Here is a 21,836-nt window from a genome sequence, read left to right as displayed (position 1 = left end):
TACCACATCCGCTGAGCTCAGGCCAGCAGCCAGTGCAGGCTTTCTCTTCTGCTTGGTCCCTTATGTTCCAAAGGACCCGAAGCAGCCAGGGGAGAACCCCAGCAGCCTGGCCCGGCAGAAGTTCTTCCAGGCTCTCTCACAAGAAATGAAAATAGTCCAAAGCCTGGTTGAAGCTTTGAGGTTCTCTCAAGTTTCTGCTTCCTTCTGAAGGATAAACAAGACGTTACAAGAATCTGCTGTATATGTTAGTTATTTAGCCTGCACGCAGCAACTCTGGTGTACCAAGGGATTTTAATCTTTGTGTAAATATTATAGCCATTCACAGCAATGCTTTAGGGGAGAAACAAAGAGATTTATTCAGCTGAAACCACAGGGAGAATGTCAATAGGCATAATGCAATTGCTTGATTTGGAGTTTAGTCCAGATACTTGTTCTGATCAAATGAACTGTGGAATGTTTTAAAACAACTCCTTGCTTGTTTTGGGACAGCGTAAGAGAAATAGGGAATGGACTGCTACAGAAATATTTGGGGAGTGACGGGGGGGGGAGGGAGGGGAGAAAAGGCAGAAAGAGCACTGAACAGGGATGGGGGAGACTTGCAGTTATTCCCAGCCTTGTCAGCAGCCTGGTGGCTGACTCTGGCTAAGTCACTTCACTGCAGCATGTCTGGTTTCCTCAGGTGCAAGACAAAGACACTATCACTCTTTTCAAGTGTACTTCATGTCTTGTGATGGAAAGCAATACGCTGACAGGATGGACACTGCCCTCACAGACTTCTCCTGGCACACAGTTTGCTCTCTGGAAGACACACAACCACCACAGAAACAACATGGAGCTCCTCAGACAACTTTTGCCATAGGGCAGATGGCTGAAGCCTTAAGTGCCTGCAGGTTGTGGGCCAGGGAACCATCCCAAGAGAGCTCCTACGGTGGGATACTGCCAGTCCACAACTTAAAACAGAAGCCAAGGAAAGCCTCCAAGCAGTACAACATGAAATGTGCTCAGCACAGAGATGAAAGATGAAAATCAGGGTATAAAACTTGTCACCCTTAGTGAACAGATTGGCAAAAGTCACAAACCTCTTTTAAGGCATTAACTGAAGAATTCTTTTTAGGATAGATGCCAACTGCATTCTCAGTTTACTCCACCAAATAAAACTACAGTTGATGTTTTCAAGCATGAAACATCTTTTTGAAGTGGCCAAGATGTAACCTCTACGTTTTGTAAATGCTTTCTCGAGGCAGAGGATTCCCATGACAGGGCACTGTTTCATTACAGATGCTGAAGGAGCACAGTTCCACTCACAAACTTCTCTGCATGTAATTGTTTGTTTCTTGGCTTTCTCTATGCCTGACCCTCTACCTCATTTCAAACCTATCCAGACAAGCTACAAATTTTTGCTTCTGTTTCTGAAAAATCCAGAAAAATAACCAAGAATTGAAGACATAATTAAAAAATAAATAGATGCAAAACACAACGTAGTAAAACTTACTGAAATCATCAATATATGGAGATGATTTCACATGTAAAGCACCAAAATTATGTTCTGCCAGACTATTTTAAAATATATTCCTCCTCTACTGAGAAAAAAAAAAGGGGGGTGGGGAGGAGGGCATACTTTTATCTCTGAAGGTGTAATTTGGGAAAAACTGAATTAATTTTTCAAAAAATAAACTAAACACAATTTAAATCGAAGAGTTCTGCAAAAAGTGTCTGAAAGGTCTGCCAAAATTCAGCTTTGAATTCACATCTGCTGCAAAGTATGAAGGAGGACTGCCTGAGGTAGTGTAAGTGGGACCAAATAGGTAACTTTCCTTTAGAATATATGGAATAGCTAAAAAACCCAGGTAAATTACTGCCAATCAAAACCACAGATATTTAAGGGGTTGCCACAACTGAACTGGAAAATAGGTTTTTAACTCTTGATGCAATCCTTGCCAGATTCAGGAGGGCATCCATGAACTGATTTATTCCACTAAGTAATTACTCATAAGCCAATACGCCTGCTCACTTCAGTTTTGCTTTGGTGAACATCCTGGAGAAGATGACCAAATCTGAAGGAAAGCATTGAAGTCCACAAACTTACATCCCTGCAGATTTTCATTGTACCAGTACACCATTTTCCAAACACCCTGTTCCCTTTAACAGATGGAAGTCAACAGATTAAAGGTCCCAACTTCCCAATGCAAGAGGCGGCAAGGAGGCACACGCATATTTGGAACTGAAATAGGCTATCAGACTGTATTGGTTTCATGAGCACTGGTAATGTTATTAGTTGAGTCATGATAAGCAGTGACAATGAACAGTGGATGGAATACAGTTCTGATGAGCCATACCTAGCTCCTTTTGTATGTTGTCAGGGATTCCTGTAATAGTCTTTCTCCTTTTGACTTTCTTCGGCCGTCTTACCACCGTGTCTGTGTAAATTAGAGACCGCCGAATGCTGGCTTGGCGGTCGAAATTCTCCCCTAATACATGGTAGAACAAGCAAAGCAACATTACTTCCAAGCACACTGACATCATGCACTTTCTTCCACTAGTTTTGTTGTAGAAATGGAAAAAAAGGCATTAATAAATGATGTTAGCTATGTCCTACAATGAAGGTTTACACTGAAGGAAGATACAGCACACTGTCACAGTAAGGCTTTACACACAAATATCCATTACACAGTACTGCATGTTTTAAAAGGAATTTTGGCTTTCTGAGCCCAGTTCATATTTAGTGAGAGGAGCTCTAATTCCACAAGCAAAGAGAATCCTTGCTTTAATTTGGCCCTTTATAGGTTTTTCTGTGGTTTTGTTAATTTATTTTTAAGTAATGAGCTGCAGAAAAAGCAAATCTGCTCATGAAAATGAAAGATCTCAATGGTTTACGCAGGAACAGACATTCCTACTGGCAACAGCTATTATGATGTCTTTGCACAGCTCCATCATTAAGTCACATGAGGCCCTTCTTTTTCATTCCAAGTTGCTCTGAACCTGTCAAGTGTACCACATTTCTGGTGTTGATCTTTTAACACAATACAAATAAGAGCTATGGAGCACGCAGAGATCAAACTGATCTTGTGGACTCATAAATATTTCAGAGTGAAAGCTGCTTAAAATGGAAACTTTACAGATGATTATAAAAATATACCATGGCAAGAGCTGAAAAAATGTGTAAGTGCACTTTGCCAGACAAAGCCTTATGATGACCATGTGCTGTATCATAATGGGACCCAGAAGCACCACTATCATAAAGCAGCTTTTCTTTAGGAATTCACTTTAGTTTAGAGGTTTATAATTTGGCCATTTTACTAGTAGTAAGATAAAAATTGCCCTATAGATCGTGAACTAATTCTCTGTCACTTTAAAATTTTAAGAGCTAATCTCCGTAGCTCACATTAAGTTCCATTTTTAGAAGTTTAAGCATTTTAAAGCACTGCTCAGTGTCCTTTAGATGGCCCATTTAAAACTTAAAGGCAGAAAAACTTTGATATACATTGTACATGTTTTTTTCCACCGTACACTTCTTTGAAAATCGATGACCAAATTATTTACCTCTAAAAAGTGATTAATGCACAGTAACTAATACATCATAAAAATTACCCCTGGCTGACTGCACATCAGTATGATGTGCGTCGTGCGAGTAGCGTAGAAAACCTCATTGCCTCTATAACAGTTAAAGATACAGTCATATATTAAAGTATAGCATGTGGACTTGAGAAAATGCAAGGAAAAAATGTAGCATTTTCATTCACCATGTTGTAAATAGAAAGACTCTGACTCTGTTTGACTGGAGCCTTGACCATGGGCCACACTTGTGCTGAATGGAATTCTTGCAGTTATGAAATGCCGGTTTCATCCAACTTTTGGACTGACTGAAATCAGATTAAGGGGAGGAGAGGAAGCCCATGGGAACTACAAAATTTAGAGCTGTGGATCCCACTGGCTTAGTAGAAGTCCTGAAATACTGAGACAGACTATCCACTGTCTCGAGCAGTACCAGTATTAGGATGTTAGGACCCATACGGGGCAAGAGTCAGGACATTAGGTTATCCTGTCATGCAGGATGATAAAAATAATTCCAGCCACATTATAATGAATCCAACAGATTTGAAGGATAAAGTTTTGCATCTCTCATCATATCTTTATCCACTCAAAGGCCAACAATTACGCCTGAGATGGTGATTGCAATGAACTATAATGTAGCCAGATCTGAATGCCCTGGAATAAAATGTTAAGTGATAAGCACAGGGTGCAAACAAGGAGAGAGTCTTTCACATGAAGCCTCAGACAGCACAAACAGGATGGCCATGGGGAAATGTTACTGTGCCAACTGATCCACAGTAACTTGTTCCAAAGGAGCTACCTAAGAGCTAACTCAACCAATCCATCTTTAATGGCTTTTGATACAAAAGGCCACAATGCAAATCCGTAGAATTTCAAAATAACAACTTCAATGAAATCCAACAAGCAAAATCAGAATGTCTCAGTCTTTTCTTTCTTCATTGTCACCTTTTTCATTTTAGAAAATATCAATGTCAATGTGAAGTATATTTTACAGATACAAGGATACTTTTCTCCTTCTCTTACAGGTTTGTAATAAATCATCTGGGTATTCCTTATATACTTTACTCAGTTGTCCCTCATGCAGTATATTCAGTTTCCATGGATTCACAGAAAATATGTAAGTATGTGCTTAAATCTCACTGAAGTCAGTCAAGCTGGACACAAGCAAATGCTTAAATATTTTGCAGGATCCAGCCTGGCACTGATCACCTCCACCATTACCAGACTCCTCCATCTGGAAAGAAAGTTAGTTCCGGAAAACCCACAAGAACAGACACCATTATATATCTTTTAACCCACAGGATATGTAAATGCCAAGACTGGCCACCACTGAAAAATTCAGTCCAACCCCTTCCAGGCCAGAATAAAGCTCAGCCCAGGCACTTCTCAGACTTAAACCGCTTCCAAATCTGGATGTCTATTCAGCAGCTTGTCAGCCTAATGCAATGCCCCTGCACCTTCAGGCTATCCAACAGATTTTTATGACTACTGTATTAGTTGCAATCTGTTCACCAAAGAGCCCTGAAAGCTGAACTCATGGAGCATTTATTGCACAGCCACGTGAGAGGCCTTTGTAGCAGAATCACTACTAATGCACTGCTGAAAACGTTACCAATTGCCAGCAGTCTCTTCAAAGGTTAACCTTTTATTTCATGCCAGGAGTAATAAAATGGAAGTGTTGTGACCTCTCTTCTGGGAGAGTGAGAAAGAGAGTGTGTGAAGGGAAAAGCCAAATCAAAACAAAACCCCTCAATGGTTTGTTCCATTTTATGTTGAACAAACTGCACAGAATTTCTTGTCAGTTTTTTTCCTGTCTCGTGCAGTAACATAAGGAACTTCACAAAATAAAATTACTCGGTGTGTGGGAGAGCAGAGGAGGGGAGCAGATTGTGACTTTTTAAAGAGGAACAAGGACAGCAGTTTTTTCTGTATGTTGTGAGTGGCTCACCTCGCTTGCCTTGTTTCACAGTAACAATGTAATTATTTCAAGGGAAAGGGAATGGTGGATCCTGGAGACCAGACCACATGGTGCAACAGCAGTCTTCCTCTAATGCCCTCCCTTTTTATCTCTTCCAATTACCATGTTTATAAGGGAGTAAGTGCTTAACCACACACTCCAGAAAGGCGAGGTAAAATATGCACGTGCAGCATTTCAAACAAAAAAGTTGAGAATCGCAGAGTTTTCCGAGTGCTGTTACTAACAATTTAGTGCTGAACTAAACAACTCAGGGGACACAAGGTTCACTACACCAGTCAAATTATGCAGGTTGAAGTCACAAACATAATTTATCCAAACAAGGTGATGTTCTACATGATGATGAATTAAATCTATGAGTTATTTGATCCCTTTCCCTCATTCTTCTTTCCATCTGTTTACTTCCCCCGTACCTTTTGCAGTATGCAGGGTCATTAAATCAAACAACAGATTACTGTTTCTCCAAGTATACTGTGTTCCTGCTGTCACAACATCTAAGCCCTACTCAAGCTTATTGATTATGTCAGATTATCCATTGTTCCTGTAACTTGGCCTTCTGCATCTGTATCCTAAATTCCCTAGATGATGCCAACTGCCCTAGTAACATTTCAGCATTGCATATATTTTCCTTCTATTAGTTTTCCAGAGGTGGGGTGTTCATGATTTCATGTTGTCTTCATCTGTTTACTTCAAATATTTTCTGCTGTTTATTTAAGAAATAATTTCTCGTTGATTTCTCAGAGCTTGCTAATGTTTGTTACAGATGTCCTGCTCCTATACTAATAGAATATTTAAATAGTATTCAATAATACTAATTAAAATACTAGTTTATAAAAATACAGGTGAAAAAAGCACTGCTAGTCATGCAGGGAAAGAGAACCTAATTTACTTTCAAAACAAAACCAAACATTGCAATCTATTGATTGTCAGAGTAAGCGTGGAGTCAGAGCATGCCATATGGCATTTTAAATAAATTGGATATTGAGTATCATCCTAGCTTTGGCAGGCAAATGGTCAGTTATTTGAATTAACTAGTAACAGACAATCTTGATACTGTGCAGAAAAAAAGGGGTTATTAAATTGAAGCATTAATTCCATCTTCTGCTTTACACACAACAAAGTATCTATTTGGCATTAAGCTTTAATGTAATGTAACTTCCACAGAGTGAGAGTTCTGCAACGGTAAAATCAAAGAGCATTTTCAAAATGAAGAGTTAATACACAGTTCATAACAAGAAAATTTGGACTGTGGTTATGTAAGTGGAGTGTCTTACCTAGAGTACTGCTCAAAAGTGTAGCCTCACTATCTTTTGCTGTTCTAACCCTACTCTCCTTGACACCTAAACCTTTTGTTACTGATAAAAATTAGACCCTAGAGCTTTTTTTCTTGATTTTTGTAACATTTAGTCTTTGGAACACAGAAGTTCCTGACAACCTTCCTTAAATAAAACTCCTAGAAGAAAATCTTGAAATTCATCAACATTGGATAAAACATGATTTTCAATTACATATCCTCAGTGTAGTCCACAGCAAAACATTGCTATTTATCAGTCCTCTTCTTGCATTTCATGAATATCTAATACTGTTTCAAGCCCACATATTTTAACTATCTCCATTAATGATAATTTTAAGGGATTCTGATGTTTTCTAATTAAGTTCAGATTTAGACTATTAAAAGCAAAATGGTTTTCACAGAAAGGTATGGTAAGTAATTTAAAATTCATGCACTGAATATATGAATGTCCAAATACTAGCCAACTGTATGGATCACCTTTCATCTCTGTCCTCCCTCATCATGTAGTGCAATTACTGAAATTAAAAGCCTACCAGTCACATTAATAGGAACCACATCTGTTTGGACGGCTTGTGCTTGTTGTCGCATTTTCTCTTCTGGCGTTGGCAGTGGAAGAGACTTAGTCCAGTTGGTTTGGGTGTTGATATCTGATAACTCATTTGTAGCTGGACTTTTAGGCCTTTTGATGGTAATAAGCTTTTCTTCTTCAGGGGGAGAGACGGGACACTACAAACAGAAATACATACAACAATGTGAATTTACTACTAAAATATCCGTAGGACTATGGTATTACTAAGGTGCTGCTGCTGTAGTCAGCATGATTGTGTGTGGAGCAAAACATCCTCATAAATATCACACTTCAACCTACATAAAGAGCAGTTTTAAAAACACACAAATAAACACACAACGAAACACCTAGTTTCTATTTTTCAAGACATTTGATTAGTCTAAGGAATATATACCAATGAAGGGGGGAAAAAAGTGGTCTTGCACATAGCAAAGCACAGTAACTAATTACACCTTACACACTGACATAACTCCTGCAGTGATTAACCCCTGTCTCCCTGCACCGAGCTTTGCCTTCCCTTCCCCTCGCATCTCCCCAGGCTCTACTAGAAGAGGAGATCTGAGCACTGCTTTGCTCCAGGTGCACTACGCTGTACGAATGCGTAAAGTCCCAGCAAGAAGCCTGTTATGAAACGACAGATTTCAGTAGAGCTCAGTAAAAGAACCAATCAGAACACTCCACAAAATCATCAGACATGCATCAGTAAGGTAGCAATTAACTTGGCTTTGGTCTTGGAGAAACTGACCACAATCCAAGGGGTTACTCATTTTTCAGTGATAAAACACTTAATATTATTAGTGCCACAGAGTGGTAATTTTAAAAGTCAGTTCTTCGCAAAGTGGCAGATTTCAACTCCATGAAGTGTTTTACTTAAAAAAAAACAACAAAAAAACTCCCCAACCAATGAAACGAAAAACTTTCCACACAAGAAAAAGAGATTGCAACAGCATGTGCAAATCCCTCCACCAAAGTTATAAGCCAAAAAACCATTTCCTTTCAGGAAGCAAATCTGTTTTCATTACAAGGTCCTTGCTTGCATGCCAGTAATGGCAGGGAAAGCCATAGCACAGCTTTTTACTGACAGGACAGTACCTGTCCATGGCAAACACTGAGGGCAGGCAGATTCAGGCCATGCAGAAGACATCACTGAGGCTTCTAGTAGGTGGTCACAAATGCAAGTGAACTTGAGAGAAGCAGCCTTCCCTCCTCCTTACTCCTGCTTGCAAGGCACTCCAACAAATCCCAGAAGCAGGAGAGGAAGGAAGACCCGGAGGAAAACCAACCACAGTCTCCTTCTGCCCCCCACAAAACAAAAAAGAGAAGAGAACATGGAAGAGGAGTTGCATAGTGTTTGCAGCACTAGCAGAGACCTCTCTGCAACCTGTTGACTCTTCTGTTTCAGAGGAGTTTGCTTTGGGACCTTCCTCCCTACCACCAGACCAGAATTACCCCCGTCTTTTCTTTACTCCTCTCTCCCTTTGGAAAGCCAAATACTACTCAGAACAGGGTTGTCAGTACTGCCTCTTCCCCCCCTCCCTGCTGCACACAGGCATGGAATGAAACATCACAGCTCTTTATAACAGATGGATTTTTTTTATTATTGTGGGTGTTCAGTCTAAGTGATCTGTTTTCTCTTAAAGCTGAGTGCTATAAAAAAGACTTGCCCAAACACTGTGCTGCAACCACTGTTTATCATTTCTGATTTTAATTTTCTTCCTGTTACTACGAGGAGTTCCCACTGTTTATAAATAAATAACCATTTATTTATTCTGTTGTGCTTTGACTCTACATCCTTTAGGACAGAGTCCAACATTTTATTAAATAGAAAACAAAAAATAAAAGCAACTTCCAGGCAAAAAGTAAAAGAAAAGTAAAACCTCTTCAGGCAACAGTAAAAAAAACATTTCAGGCAATGAAACTATTACTAATGTCGTTCTGTGGTTTGGAACCACACTTCAGAACGTGGGAGCTTTTCTTCAAGGATATAATCCATTTCTAACAGCCTTGTATTTCTTTCCTAGAGAGGCTGTGGAAGGGACAGATGCTGCTCTGTAGTTAAGGGCTCAGCCCAGTGAAAGCTCAGCAGTTCTATCAATACAATCTTCTTAGAGGACACCAACATTTTTTCAGACCTCTGCTGTTTCTAAAAAGCTCTAAAACCAAGTAATAATATGATGTGAGTGCTTATCTTTTTTTGAGAGTGTGTCCATACACTATTTATATACATATACAGTGTGGGCACATATATATGTACTTGCAAACACAAGGACTTTCCCACTTCAAATCACCCAAATTCATAAAGACCTTCATTACCTTAAGCAATTTGGGACAGGAATGCCATTGAAGAAGGGAAAGCTGCCTCCAGGCCATGCTTCCCCCCCAGTTAGGTTTAAAAACTGGGCAAGGGAGAAAGGGTTTGCAAGGAACATGACAAGGGGGTGATAGTCCACTTGTCACAGCAGGCATTGTACATGCACTTAAAGGAGTAAGCAAAGGTTGAGGCAAAGAAATACTGCTTTCCCTGTACTACAGTGAGCTTTTCTCCACCTGAATCAGGGAGACCAAGGGAGACACCTCAAGCATAGTTTTGCAGTTTGTCTGGGGTGAGGATGAGCACCAGTGACCTTCAAATACACTGTTTGGTTGATACTGTCAGCATCAGTATGTGTCACCTTCAGACTGTACTGCAGTGTCAGGTCTCAGCTGTCATACAGAAGTCTCTAAGGGCTACTCCACTATGTCAAGTGGCAGAGATACTGGTTACAAAGCCATCCTTCCTTATCAAAGAAATTACCCAAGCCAAGCAGAACAGCTTTTTTGTTAAGAGTATATGAACAGAAAAACTGAAGAAGTGAAGCATCTGCTACAAGGGAACCCTAATTATCCAAAGAATGTGGAACATCCATCAGAAATTTTGCAGAATTAGAAGTTGAGAAAATTGGGGACAGATGGAGTAAGACAGACAGAAATGAATCAGGTTATATGAGCATATAACCAACCAGAAGCAACTGAAAACCCAATGGTGCAGTTGAGTTCAAGGCAGTATCAGTGAGAATGGCTTCCTGCCGCAGGACACACATACGTACTTCTACAAAATAATTCAGTAAGAGTTGGAGGTGGTTTTGGGTGTAAGAGTAAGTGTTCACATTTCAGCTGTAGGTACATTTTCCTGAAGAAACATGACTGTCTCTACTTATAGCCTTTCTTCCAAAGTACTCTCAGTGATAATGGGGTAGGCATGACAAAGCTGTACACAGCTATATTACACAGAGAGGAATGCAAGAGCTCATCTTTCAGCCTTCTTCAGACAGAAATTATTTACCCCTATAATTAGGATGAAAATGAGATTTACATATTTTTGGCAAACATTCCCAGATTTACAGCACAGAAGCTTGCTGGAAGATGCAGTGAATTGCTGCTGTGTGGCAGGAATGTCTTCTCCAGTCAGGTCTGTTACACCAGAAGTAGAACGAGGCAGTACTTTGAGAATATTTATCTGCTTAGAAAAGCTGATAATAAACTCTATGTCCATAACAGAACAGAAGTACTTGTCCCCTTTTTAAAGCATCTCCGAGTCATAACAACTTTACTGCTAGACTTAAATGGCCAAATCTCTGGAATGGGTTGTCACACTCATCTCCACAGGAAAATTTGCTGGAATTCATTCCTTTTCATGGACATGGTAGGAGGTAAAGGTGGGATGTGAAAGGAGCAGCCTTGGACCTTGCAGTGTTTCCACAAACATGCTCTAGGGATAAAAAACCTGAACCTTCAAAGGGGAGTTAAAATGGAGAATCCAGGAGAAAAATGGCCTATAAATATCCTACACATGTGGCTACATGGCTCAGTGAGCTGGAGCCTCTCCGACAACTTGTTGATATACTGTCCCCCAACCAACTCAGCTGCTGAGATACAACAAAAGGGTTTCACTATCTCAGCACATTCATGCTATTTGAGAGGTCCCAGATGACAAATGAGTTTATGCTATGTATCTCGCAGCACTCTCTGCCTAAATAATCTGTTTATTCTAAATCCTTTTTATATAACAGGGATTTATACGACAGTGTTTAAAAAAAGATCGAGCCTCCAGGAAGAAAACTCAATCCACAAAAATTTTACTTTTCAGCAAAGAGACTTCAAACTTCTAGTCATGCCATTTACCCTACTGTCTACTAAAATTACTTCTAAAATCATAATTTATCAGAAAAACAAAATAGAGAAAAAAAAAATCAGTGTTGGAGACAGCAGCCATACCAGTTCAACTGTCTATTATATTTGCCAACATTCTATTTTTGCTCCAGTGCTTTACTAGATTTGATGGCTTCAAGTGCCACTTTCCCAACAGCAAGGGATCAACACAATCAGTAACAGAGAAAAGAAACCCAAGACCCAAACCTGGCCAACTGAGATTGGCACTTCACATGCCTAATTCAATCTGTGGGGTTTCACACTGTCTCATGGAACACTGCCAAATTATACATTTACATGAATTTACACTTTAGATGAATTAGTCATTAGACTCTATTTGGTGTCCTCTAGACCAAGGTCACCAGTCTAGTTCCCCCAGTCTTCACAGAATATTCCATTTTATTACTTCTACACACAGATCTCCAGTTCCACTAGCCAGCATTGCTATCCTACTAAATTCTTCACTTCATAACCTTCATTAGGTCTCAGTTAGGAAGAACTTTTTTTGTCAGCTGAAATTACTGACTAACAAGCAAATTATCACCTTAACAAGCACCACAGAAATGTTCTTTTCTTCTTCCTCTACTCTGTGGTAACGGGATAAAAAACACAAGAAGATCTGTACTGCTTGAAACTCTGAAAGCCTGTCTAGTATCTGCCTTAAGATAATGGCTAATCAGTGATATCAAGGTGAAATTCAAATTTGAAGATGCATAGAGAAGATACTTTTTCCTGAATATTCTCTCAGCCTTGGATGGAGTCCTCACCCCTCAAGAATGTACCCAGTTGCTTTCTAAACCCGTGTAAACTTTCGGCATCCACAATTCCCACAGCAGCTGCACAGTCTGAGTATGCAATGAGTGAAGAATTACCCTCTTTTCTTTGTTCAAAGATTTTCTGCACACAGCTTCCTTAATGCTTTGGCATTTCATGCATTATGAGCTGCTGGTTTAGTTCAGTAAATGGTGCAGTATTTAAAAAAAACAAACACCTACAAATGGTGTAAAATATGTGTGGTGCTTACAAGAGCAGTGCCATGCAACTGCAGCAGAGGACAGCATCACCCAGAGGTATCTTCGGCTCTGCCAGACCTCATGCCTCAGGATTTTTTAGGCATTCCCACCTCCAAAACTGAAGTGCCCAACTGCTTTACCTCCTCTTAACACCAAGTAAAGTTTTGGATTAGACTTCCTCAAATCAGTACAGTTAGTGCACTTGTTTTCACTTAAGATACTGAACAGTTTCTTGCAGATATTGGAGAGGCAACTAACAGTTCAGATGAGCACAGTGACAAAAATACACTCTCCCACCATCTCCCCCTCCAAATAAGAAAAGTGTTTTTTCACCCAAAGCATCCAGCTTTGTTTCTCAGCAACTATCAAGGCAAAGTTCATAAGCCAAATGACACAACGTAAGGAAAAACACCACGAGTTTTGGGTGCACAAACATTTTCATAAATGGAATAAACAAATAATATATGCAATACTGCATGCTTAGGAGCAGGTATTCTCTGTAGTTCACATTTATCATTCAAGAAAAGTACATTCCTCCAAATTAGTAGAGTTTATCCATGGCTCATTAAAAACCAATGAAGCAGCCAATTAAATAAAACACAGTGTCCATTGGAGGAGGGGTTTCAAAGGAGGCAAATATTAATAGACAAAAAACAGAGTAAAAAATTCTGTAAGTAAATACAGGATACTGTACTGCAGACAAAAAGGAGTACAGAGGAAAAAAAAAGGAAACAAACGTGGCATGGGACTCTTCCGTTGAGCGGTTGTTTTTTTAACTGCTTTTTATTTTAAGCAGAAAAAAGCAGCAGGTAACGACTGAAGGCTAAGAGCAGAATAAGATTGCATATATGCTAAATGCTACAGGTAACATCAAGCTGCAGATACGGCAGCTGGATGGTCCCACTTGTGGGCAAAGTACCTTGTTGTTCCAGGGAACCAAGTTACAGCAGGCGCTAATGCAAGACTGAGAGATGCAGTCTAACAGACTAGACTGTTGAGTGAGACAAAAAGAAACAAAGAGAATGAGTGGTAAAAAGGGAAAGAAAAAGGAGTAAGAAAAAAACCACACAAAAGACAAATACAGTTAATATACACATGCATACATTTCAGAACATAAGGAGAACTGGAGTTTGAAAGTGACATTTCAAAACATCTTTTACACTGGTAAAACAGAGTAATACTATAGCACAGGAATAGCTCCCAAGATGTGGCACCAACAGCAGCATGTAAGATATGAGAAAGGAGGAGACTGGTCACAGTACTGAGATGTAAAATCCAGGTAAACCAATTTAATCACCAACAAACTCAATTAGGATCAGTACTACACTGGAGTTTGGCCTGTGCTCCATTAATCTAACTTGTAAGAATCAACATTAAAAGTAGAAGGGCAGATCCAAACACTTAATTTTATATCAACTTCCACTCAGAGACTCCAGCTTTCTATGTTTTCTAATTTTGTTCATTCGTTTTTGAGTTGTGACTGCTTCTCCCTAGTGGTTTTCCCTTGGAACAGCACATGTTCTGCTTACCTTAGACATTTCCAAAGACACTGAACCAACGTGCCTGGTGGCGTGACTACTACCCTCTGCTGACAGACACCCATCTCCACAAAACCTGAGAATGCTGGTGGATCTCCTCTTGCATCACCTAACCATGGTTTCATAATGTCTCCAGCATAAACAGACAAGCAGAATATCTGGCTATGGTTTTTATTTTTAGAAGCAGATTAAAAACAACAGGAAAAGCTGGTTTCCTTTGTGAAATGACCCACTCTTTTTTTCTGCAAGTTGGCAATTATATCAACTACAGAGTTTCTCAACAGCAAATAGGTATTCATCCACCCATCATTATTTCACTGCTCTCAAATTTCAATTATTAAGTACTGCATGCACAGAATTTAAATGTCGGCTTTTGCCTTGAATAGACAACAAAGCTATGAGGCTTTCATCTAGTGGTAAGGAGTTCACATTTTGAATCACAGCATTTTTGGTGACCCCAGTTCCACACTGTTACTGAAGAACTCTCCTGACAGTTGAAATATGACTCCCTCAAGGCATAAGACTTCTTAGAATTACTTGGCTCTTTACCAGTAGGGTAATAATTCAAGTTCAGAAATCTGTTACGGTAAACATTAATTTAAAGAAAGATTAAAAATTTACACCCTTGCAAAAAAAAAGAAAAACAAGGGGAAAAAAAAAGAAAGGAAAAAAAAGCCAATTAAACAAAGATACTGGTCAAAAGACTCCACAAAAGAGAGTTATACAAATATGAATGGAGACTCATGCTACAGTTTACAAGAAATTAATGTCTTTGTGAGCTGGAAATAAGAGTGGCAGGGTTAAGGTTAAGCTTCTGAGATAATCAGTAACAGCCAAGACTGTCAGTTTGGCAGCTATCTTTCTCCACAGCTCTGAATCATCCTTTCAGCTACAATATTTAAAGGAACCTATTCCAATTTGAAATGGAAGTGCTATCCTATATTTAAAGCATACTTAGTTGCATTAATTTTCTCCAGAATGCACAGGAATTGTTAGTAACACATTATGTTAACACTGAAAAAACCCTTAACCAAGAAAGGGTGACAGCTCTTAAGTCTCCAAGAATCCTCACCCATGCTTATATACCTTCATTCAAATTGTTTAAGGAAAAATGTATTTATATTTATTAAATGTTACATTAGTTTTACATGTGCAGATGGTTATGCTGCACAGCACTGGCCAGGACAAGCGGATGACATGTATGTATGCATTTATGTGCAATACATTAATAGCAACAAACAAGGTGTTAATACTTTCCCCAGTGGAAATCTTAATTCCACTGATTTCAACATGGTTTTGCAAATTACCATTATAATGCATTCCACAGTATGAATGTGCTTTACATTCTCGGCTTGATGCCAGTGCATACCACACATAGCTAAACAAGATGCTCTGACATTCCCTGCCAATACACAGATAAAATGCAATCACCACCTGGATGAGAGACTCTACATATTCCACAACACCTTTTATTATGTGACTAAAACCCATGGAGGATTAAACTGAGAACACAGTACCCTCTGAAGTGCATTCTCAGGGTCTGCACATTTTGCTTATATAGTTATTTGGTCTATACTACAGAGGGATATATGGTTTAGCAACAATTCAAAGAAATTAAACTGTGTTACAATCAAGGACATCCTCCCATTCTCTAAGCAACAGCAGTTTTTGGCAAAGTATTCTAGAATATCTATCTTGAAAATGCCAGGAGCTCTGGCATTTCAGCTTTAGACAGGCACGCTCCAGTGGATCTTGCCATCCACCCCAGCAGTAACATCCCAGACCACAACACCAAAGTCAGCTTTTCCTTCAGAGCCCACAGGCACAACTGGATAAAGTAAAGACAGGGGAGCAGAATTTCTTTTCTTCTTCAGAACAATAATGCAACTTAACAGTACTGTAACTGAAATCTATATAAATTGATGTATAAATAAATATGGCTTCATAACTTTCTTAAAACTTGTGATCAACTGTTCCTTCTCTTTATTTAAATTATTTCTAGATTCTAAGCTAAGCACACTGGGAGTTGAGATGTGGGGATATAAGCAAGAAAATCATGAAGTAAACTGAAAGAAAGGCAATAAACCCAACTCAGTGGGCAATCTTCATTTTCTGGATGCCTTTACCAAACAGTTGTGATGCATTAGGACAAAGCCTCTACCTAACTGAATAACTGCCTGTATTAGCAATTCAAAGTGTGCACCTATCCAAGTTACAATGCAAGTATGCTGATGGCTGCTGAATAGCTCTTCCTGCTACTTGAATGTAAACACTTAGCAGCTACCCTTGCTAGGGTCTTCCCTCCAGAACATTACCAAACCCCTTCCTGCTTTCACTCTCTGAACATGCCAGTGGGAACTTTTTATCAGAGCATGGGTAGAACTGGGATTTTTAAGAGACCATGAAAGTCAGATGATCTACTATCACTGTAATTCAAAGGAATAAACATCTTTGTGGTCCTCTAAAAATCCTGCCTTATTTGAACAGTGTTATGGCAGGCAATTAAACTGCACCAGGCAAGTATTTTTTCCAGTGCTTTGCCCCCCACCATTACCTTTTGTTCAATTTCTTCATAATCATCCTGGTAACTTCCACAGATTGCACTGGAGGACGAGGAGAAGGTGGGGCCCTGAGAGTAATACTGTGAGCTCCGGTAGCCATCCCGCCGCAGCTTGTCACACTCTGCCGAAAGAAAGAGAAACAGGAGGTTAAATCATGGCAAGAGCCATTACTGTTTATGCTTGGTGTTCAGTGGCACTTAAGTACTGAATGTCTTTCTGAAAATGTTTACCGTGCATTAACATTGTCTGCCCCAAGTGACAGAACCCAAGGGCGCGTTCCTCATATTTGTTTCTATATTTCCTCCTCCCTCACATGTATGACACACGTAAGCCCACACATAGTGTATTAACCCAGGCGATGGCAAGTGCTTTGGAAAGAAGGGGGAAATAGATTTATTTATTTAAGTGAGGCCTGGCTCCGTGTCTTGACAGATGGCATCATCTTGCAGGATGGGAGACGGATGCATGCGAGTAACTCCAGGGGTCTCATTTGCCAGGCCGGTAGACATCTATTATATGCCTTACACTTGAAATGATGATGATGTTGCTCACTACTCAAGCACCATCTGCTAAATAACTTTGGCACTGACCACTTGTCTTGTCTTCCTGTCCATGGAAGAGACCATTTACTGTGGTTTTAGAGAGAGGAATACAAATCATGGGAATAGCAGAATCTTGCGCTGCTGCACAGCACATGTAGTTTAGCACTAAAGAGTTTCTAAAGTTCAGAAAGAATTCAGAGCAAACATGCATCCCCACTCACAATAGTCAAAATTCCAGTCAGCATCGCATCCCCCTCACCAAGTTTTCCACAATCATCTTCCTGCCTCCTAATTGATATTCAGTGTGATTGTGCTAAAGAATAACAGACGCCAGAGCATAAGGAAAAATTAAATGTTCAAGATGCGGCAACCAAACTCATCAGACCAGTTTAAATTTATTTAATTTAAATTAAATTTCCAAAGAGAGATATCTGAATCTGTTGAAAGATGATGAAAGCAAGAAGAAAATTAAGTATTTGGTGTATTTCCATTTAAGGAACTGAAATTTCTGCACAATACACAGGCATTATCACGACACAAAATGCTTTTATCATCACTTGCTGGAGAAAGGCTTTCTGTGATTATATCATCTGTCTGCCTATCTTGATCTTTTGAACAGTCCTTAAAATAGAAAAGATGCAATGTTTATACCAAGGGCAAGGTTTTAGAGAGGCTTTTGCCTGGCAAATGATTAGGTGGAGTTACAATCTGCACCTCCAGCATACATGTCCTCTGTTATGCTCAGATGCTTCTGAGACTGAGGTCTGGAGGACTTGTGCTGACAGGTTAACTGACCTACAGCAAACACACTGTGAGGATTTCATCAGTAAGGACTCCCCTGTATCTGTACACAGACACTGAGGAGGCAAGCTTACAGTCTGACAACTAGCCACTTCCATCAGTGCCGGACATATGTCCTTGCCTATGTATCCCTATGGCATCAAAAAGGGCAGTATGGCATGAACCTTCCCTTCTCTCTCAATTCAAGGACCAACAGTGGCAGTGTGGGTTTTGAGATCCAAATCAATGGCTATGTCTCAGGAACAGAGGGTTGGTAATCCTGTTTACCCGTTCCACATGTGTGAGCATGCTGACATTGTGCACATCTGGCAAACTGCTGCCTTACTTCAGGAGCAGGGTGAAAAACGACTGTCAGCAACCACAGCAAAGCAAATTCCTCCACCACCCTTCCAAATTTGGTACTGGATCCAGCCAGATCCAGCATGTAACACTCACAGATGTGAGCACCCTGATGGGCTGTTTGTTGGTTTGAGCTACAAATGAACAGGGATAAGCGGACTGTGGCAGAACAAGACAGCCCAAAGACTTGCATCAGCTTGTAGTGTGGGTTAACACGCTAAGCTGTCAATTTAGACACTGCAACTTTTACCTTCAGAGCAATCATTAATCACTGCAAACAAACATGAATACAAACTAAAGGGTGCGTAAGAATGCAGTTATTTTTCCTCCCATTTTTGGAGTAAGGCTTAAAGTCCTGGCTGGCCACTCCTGCAACTCTCCAACATCTGACATCATGGCACACCCCAAAAAAATACCTGCGGTGGTTTGACCTGGGATGGATGCCAGATGCCCACCAAAGCTGCTCTATCGCTCTCTTCCTCTGAAGAGAGCTGGGAAGGAGAGAGAAAATGTATCAAAAGGCTCATGAGTTGAGAAAAGGACAGAGAGAGATCACTCACCAGTTAAAACCACAGGCAAAACAGTTTTGATTTAGGGAGCTTAGTTAAATTTATTACTGATCAAAATCAGAGCAGGATAATGAGAAGTAAAGCAAATCCTAAAAAACACACTTCGCCCCCTCCTCCCCTCATTTGCAGGCTTAACTTTATTCCCAGTTCTCTACCTCCTCCCCATTCAGCAGTGCAGGGAGATGGGGAATGAGGGTTATGGTCAGCTCATCATGTTTCTGCTGCTACTTCCTCTTCAGGGAGGTCATTCCCCTGCTCCAGTGTGGAGTTCCTCCCATGGGAGACAGTCCTGTAAAAACTCTCCAACGTGAGTCCTTCCCACGGGCTACAACTCTCCACAAACTGCTCCAGCAGTGGTTCTCCCATGGGCGCAGTCCTTTAGGAACAGTCTGCTGCAGTGTGGGTTCCCCACACGTACAGAAGTCCTGCCAGCAAATCTGCTCTTCCTTGGGCTTCTCCATCCATGGATTCCCAGAGTCTGCCAGGAGCCTGCTCCAGTTTGGGCTTTCCCATGGAGCCACAGTTGTCACAGGACTCTTCTGGAGGCGACAGGCTCTTCTGAAGCATGATAAATGAATGCTCTGATGTTGACTGACCTTATTTATCTTCCTAACCAAGAAGGTGAAGATGATGAACAGTGCACCTCATGAAGCCCAGAAAAGCTCCAAAAACTTAAGGAAATCAACACTGAAGGTGTCAAGTCCATCACAACTTCAGGTAGACTGACAATAACAACCTGTCAGCTTATCAAGCTCACAACCTCCGGCTGTCCACAACACAAAATCCATGTAGCTTCAGAAGCTATTGCAGCAACGTTGCTGATGATGCCAAAATTGCTACAAACTGCTAGGTGAAACCAAGAAAAAGGTGATTTGTACCTAAGAACAGCTTTTCTATTAATGTACTGTCACTGTACATTTTGCAGCACAGCCAGAAACACAGTGTGGATGGCACCCTAGGCCAACAAACCTCATCAGGGGCTTTAGGCAGGTATCTTTTACTTCGTGTTGCAACAGCCCACAAGCACAACACAAGGTCACACATTGCACCTGACTGAAGGTACTGTCACTGCCAAACCAAAGGTGGCAACTGCTGTTTAAAAACTGAGGCTCCTTCCCTCCACCTCCTTACTATTATTAGAGATGCACACGGTCTTCTGTAAACAATCAGGTTCATCTTTTTCAGCTACAGGGGTTTTATTTTCGTAAAAAAAATACCGATGAAGAAGCTAGAGATACTTACTCTAGGAAAATATTCCAGACGCTTACTCTAGGAAAGACTCCCTTCTTCCCAGAGGAGCAATGCGTTGTCCTATTCTGACAACCCCAAACAGAGAAGAGCACTATACACTAAGTGAAAAAGTTCTTACAGTTATTTCAGAGACGTCTGTACTGAAGCTGACTAGGTAACAGAAGGATCCATCCAGCTCCAGTTAATAAAAATCTTCATTTTAAAGAATGACAATACATTAGTGCCAGCTGAATCAGGGACATACACACTCTTGGCTGGACCCTGCAGCAGGGATGCCATTTCCCACATTATACAACATTAAAACTGTGCACAGTGTTTCCATACTTCTGCCAAAGAACTGCCAGGTTGAACCCCAGGACGCTGCATCAGGCAGGACACAAACGCCTGCTCCTGAGGACACGCTCGCCAGTCCAAATCTGCAGCACACGCTGCAGACAACCTTGAAGTCACAGTTTTTGCGTGAATCTGATCTGAAATGTGCAACAATATGACTATGCCCTAGATGAAACAATTTTGCTCACACAAACACTAATTCCAGGAAAATCAGGAAAGTGTCTCTGCCTTGGCAATTGCACTCGGTGGCTGCACTGGGTAGTGCCACAACTCAGAAGTCTGAAGCTACCTCCCCTTCATCTCCTGACTGCTTCTGCGGCCAAGTGCACAGGGACACTGCCTGTCACCTTCTGCTGCTCTGCAAGTGCTTTTCAGGCTAGGTGAAACCATAGATTAGTTCTTATCTTCTTCTATACTAATGATACATTAAATTTCAGAACCTCCTCTGTATTACGAGCATTGCTTAAAAATGACAGTCATTAGATTATATTATATTTCCACTTATGTGGCACAAGGTAGAAAATGAAAATTTTCCTGAAATTTCTCCTTGTGTTTTGCTGTTCACAGGGTGGTTTTAGTTAAGCGTGAAGAAAGTGCATGGGAAATGTAGTCAAAACCCTTTTAAGGGCCCCCTCATCATTTCCACAGTTATTAGAACAGGCTTCAGGAGATACAAACAAAGAAAATGTGTTAAAGCTGTCAGTGCCCAATACAATCATGCCCAAGTCTCTGCTATATACCCAACCACTCATATACTTGCCCAGGATTGCAGTATTGCAGCCTTTGCTAAATCTTGGCATCAGAGAGAAGTGTGCTGGGGACAAGTCCTGTGCATCACCCATCTCTGCTCAACAGCTGGGGGACAGGCAGGTACCTGCAGCACCAAACTGAGACCAAAGGTTCAACCAGCCATGTGCAATCCTGCACCAGAGTTTTGATCCACAGGCACTGAATTCAGCACTGTTGCGAATAACTCAGCCTCTCCATATAAAAGCTTATGGCCTTTGTGACAGACTGTCAGGCCAAGTGTATGAAAATACCTCCAAGGCCTCTCAGACTAGATCTTTCTGTTTCATACAAGGACTTGTATGTGCCCCATAGCCAGTAACACACAGCACCAAGTCCCACACACAGAGGGAATTTACTGCTTTTCCAACAACTGAAACCATATTCTTGCATGGTAATTTGAGCCACAAATCATGGGAGTGAACAGAAGGCACAGCACTGATACCTCAGTAATTCGTCTGACATGGTATTACCATGGTAAAGTAGGATTAACATTTACCTTGTCAGACCTACATGCCACACCGTG

At 40.6% G+C, this 21,836-nt stretch overlaps 1 protein-coding gene across 12 annotated transcripts in view; it reads right to left on the bottom strand.

Annotated features, from left to right (window-relative positions):
* The window catches only part of NHSL1 (NHS like 1), a 184,419-nt gene that overhangs the window by 21,639 nt on the left and 140,944 nt on the right, over positions 1 to 21,836 (bottom strand). For 6 of the 12 annotated variants that reach the window (XM_048299705.1, XM_048299716.1, XM_048299704.1 and 3 more), the window contains 4 exons: positions 16,683 to 16,810; positions 13,510 to 13,581; positions 7,355 to 7,547; positions 2,337 to 2,468 (listed from right to left, as the gene is read on the bottom strand). In XM_048299705.1, the coding sequence (XP_048155662.1) occupies positions 2,337 to 2,468; positions 7,355 to 7,547; positions 13,510 to 13,581; positions 16,683 to 16,810 (525 nt within the window). The remainder of the gene's footprint in view (positions 1 to 2,336; positions 2,469 to 7,354; positions 7,548 to 13,509; positions 13,582 to 16,682; positions 16,811 to 21,836) is intronic. The other 6 variants (XM_048299707.1, XM_048299708.1, XM_048299715.1 and 3 more) reach the window with 3 other exon arrangements.

This window comes from Corvus hawaiiensis, chromosome 3 (genome assembly GCF_020740725.1).
Source record: "Corvus hawaiiensis isolate bCorHaw1 chromosome 3, bCorHaw1.pri.cur, whole genome shotgun sequence".
NCBI lineage: Eukaryota > Metazoa > Chordata > Aves > Passeriformes > Corvidae > Corvus > Corvus hawaiiensis.
Note: the sequence above shows the minus strand (reverse complement) of the source record. Positions and strands in the feature narration are given on the sequence as shown.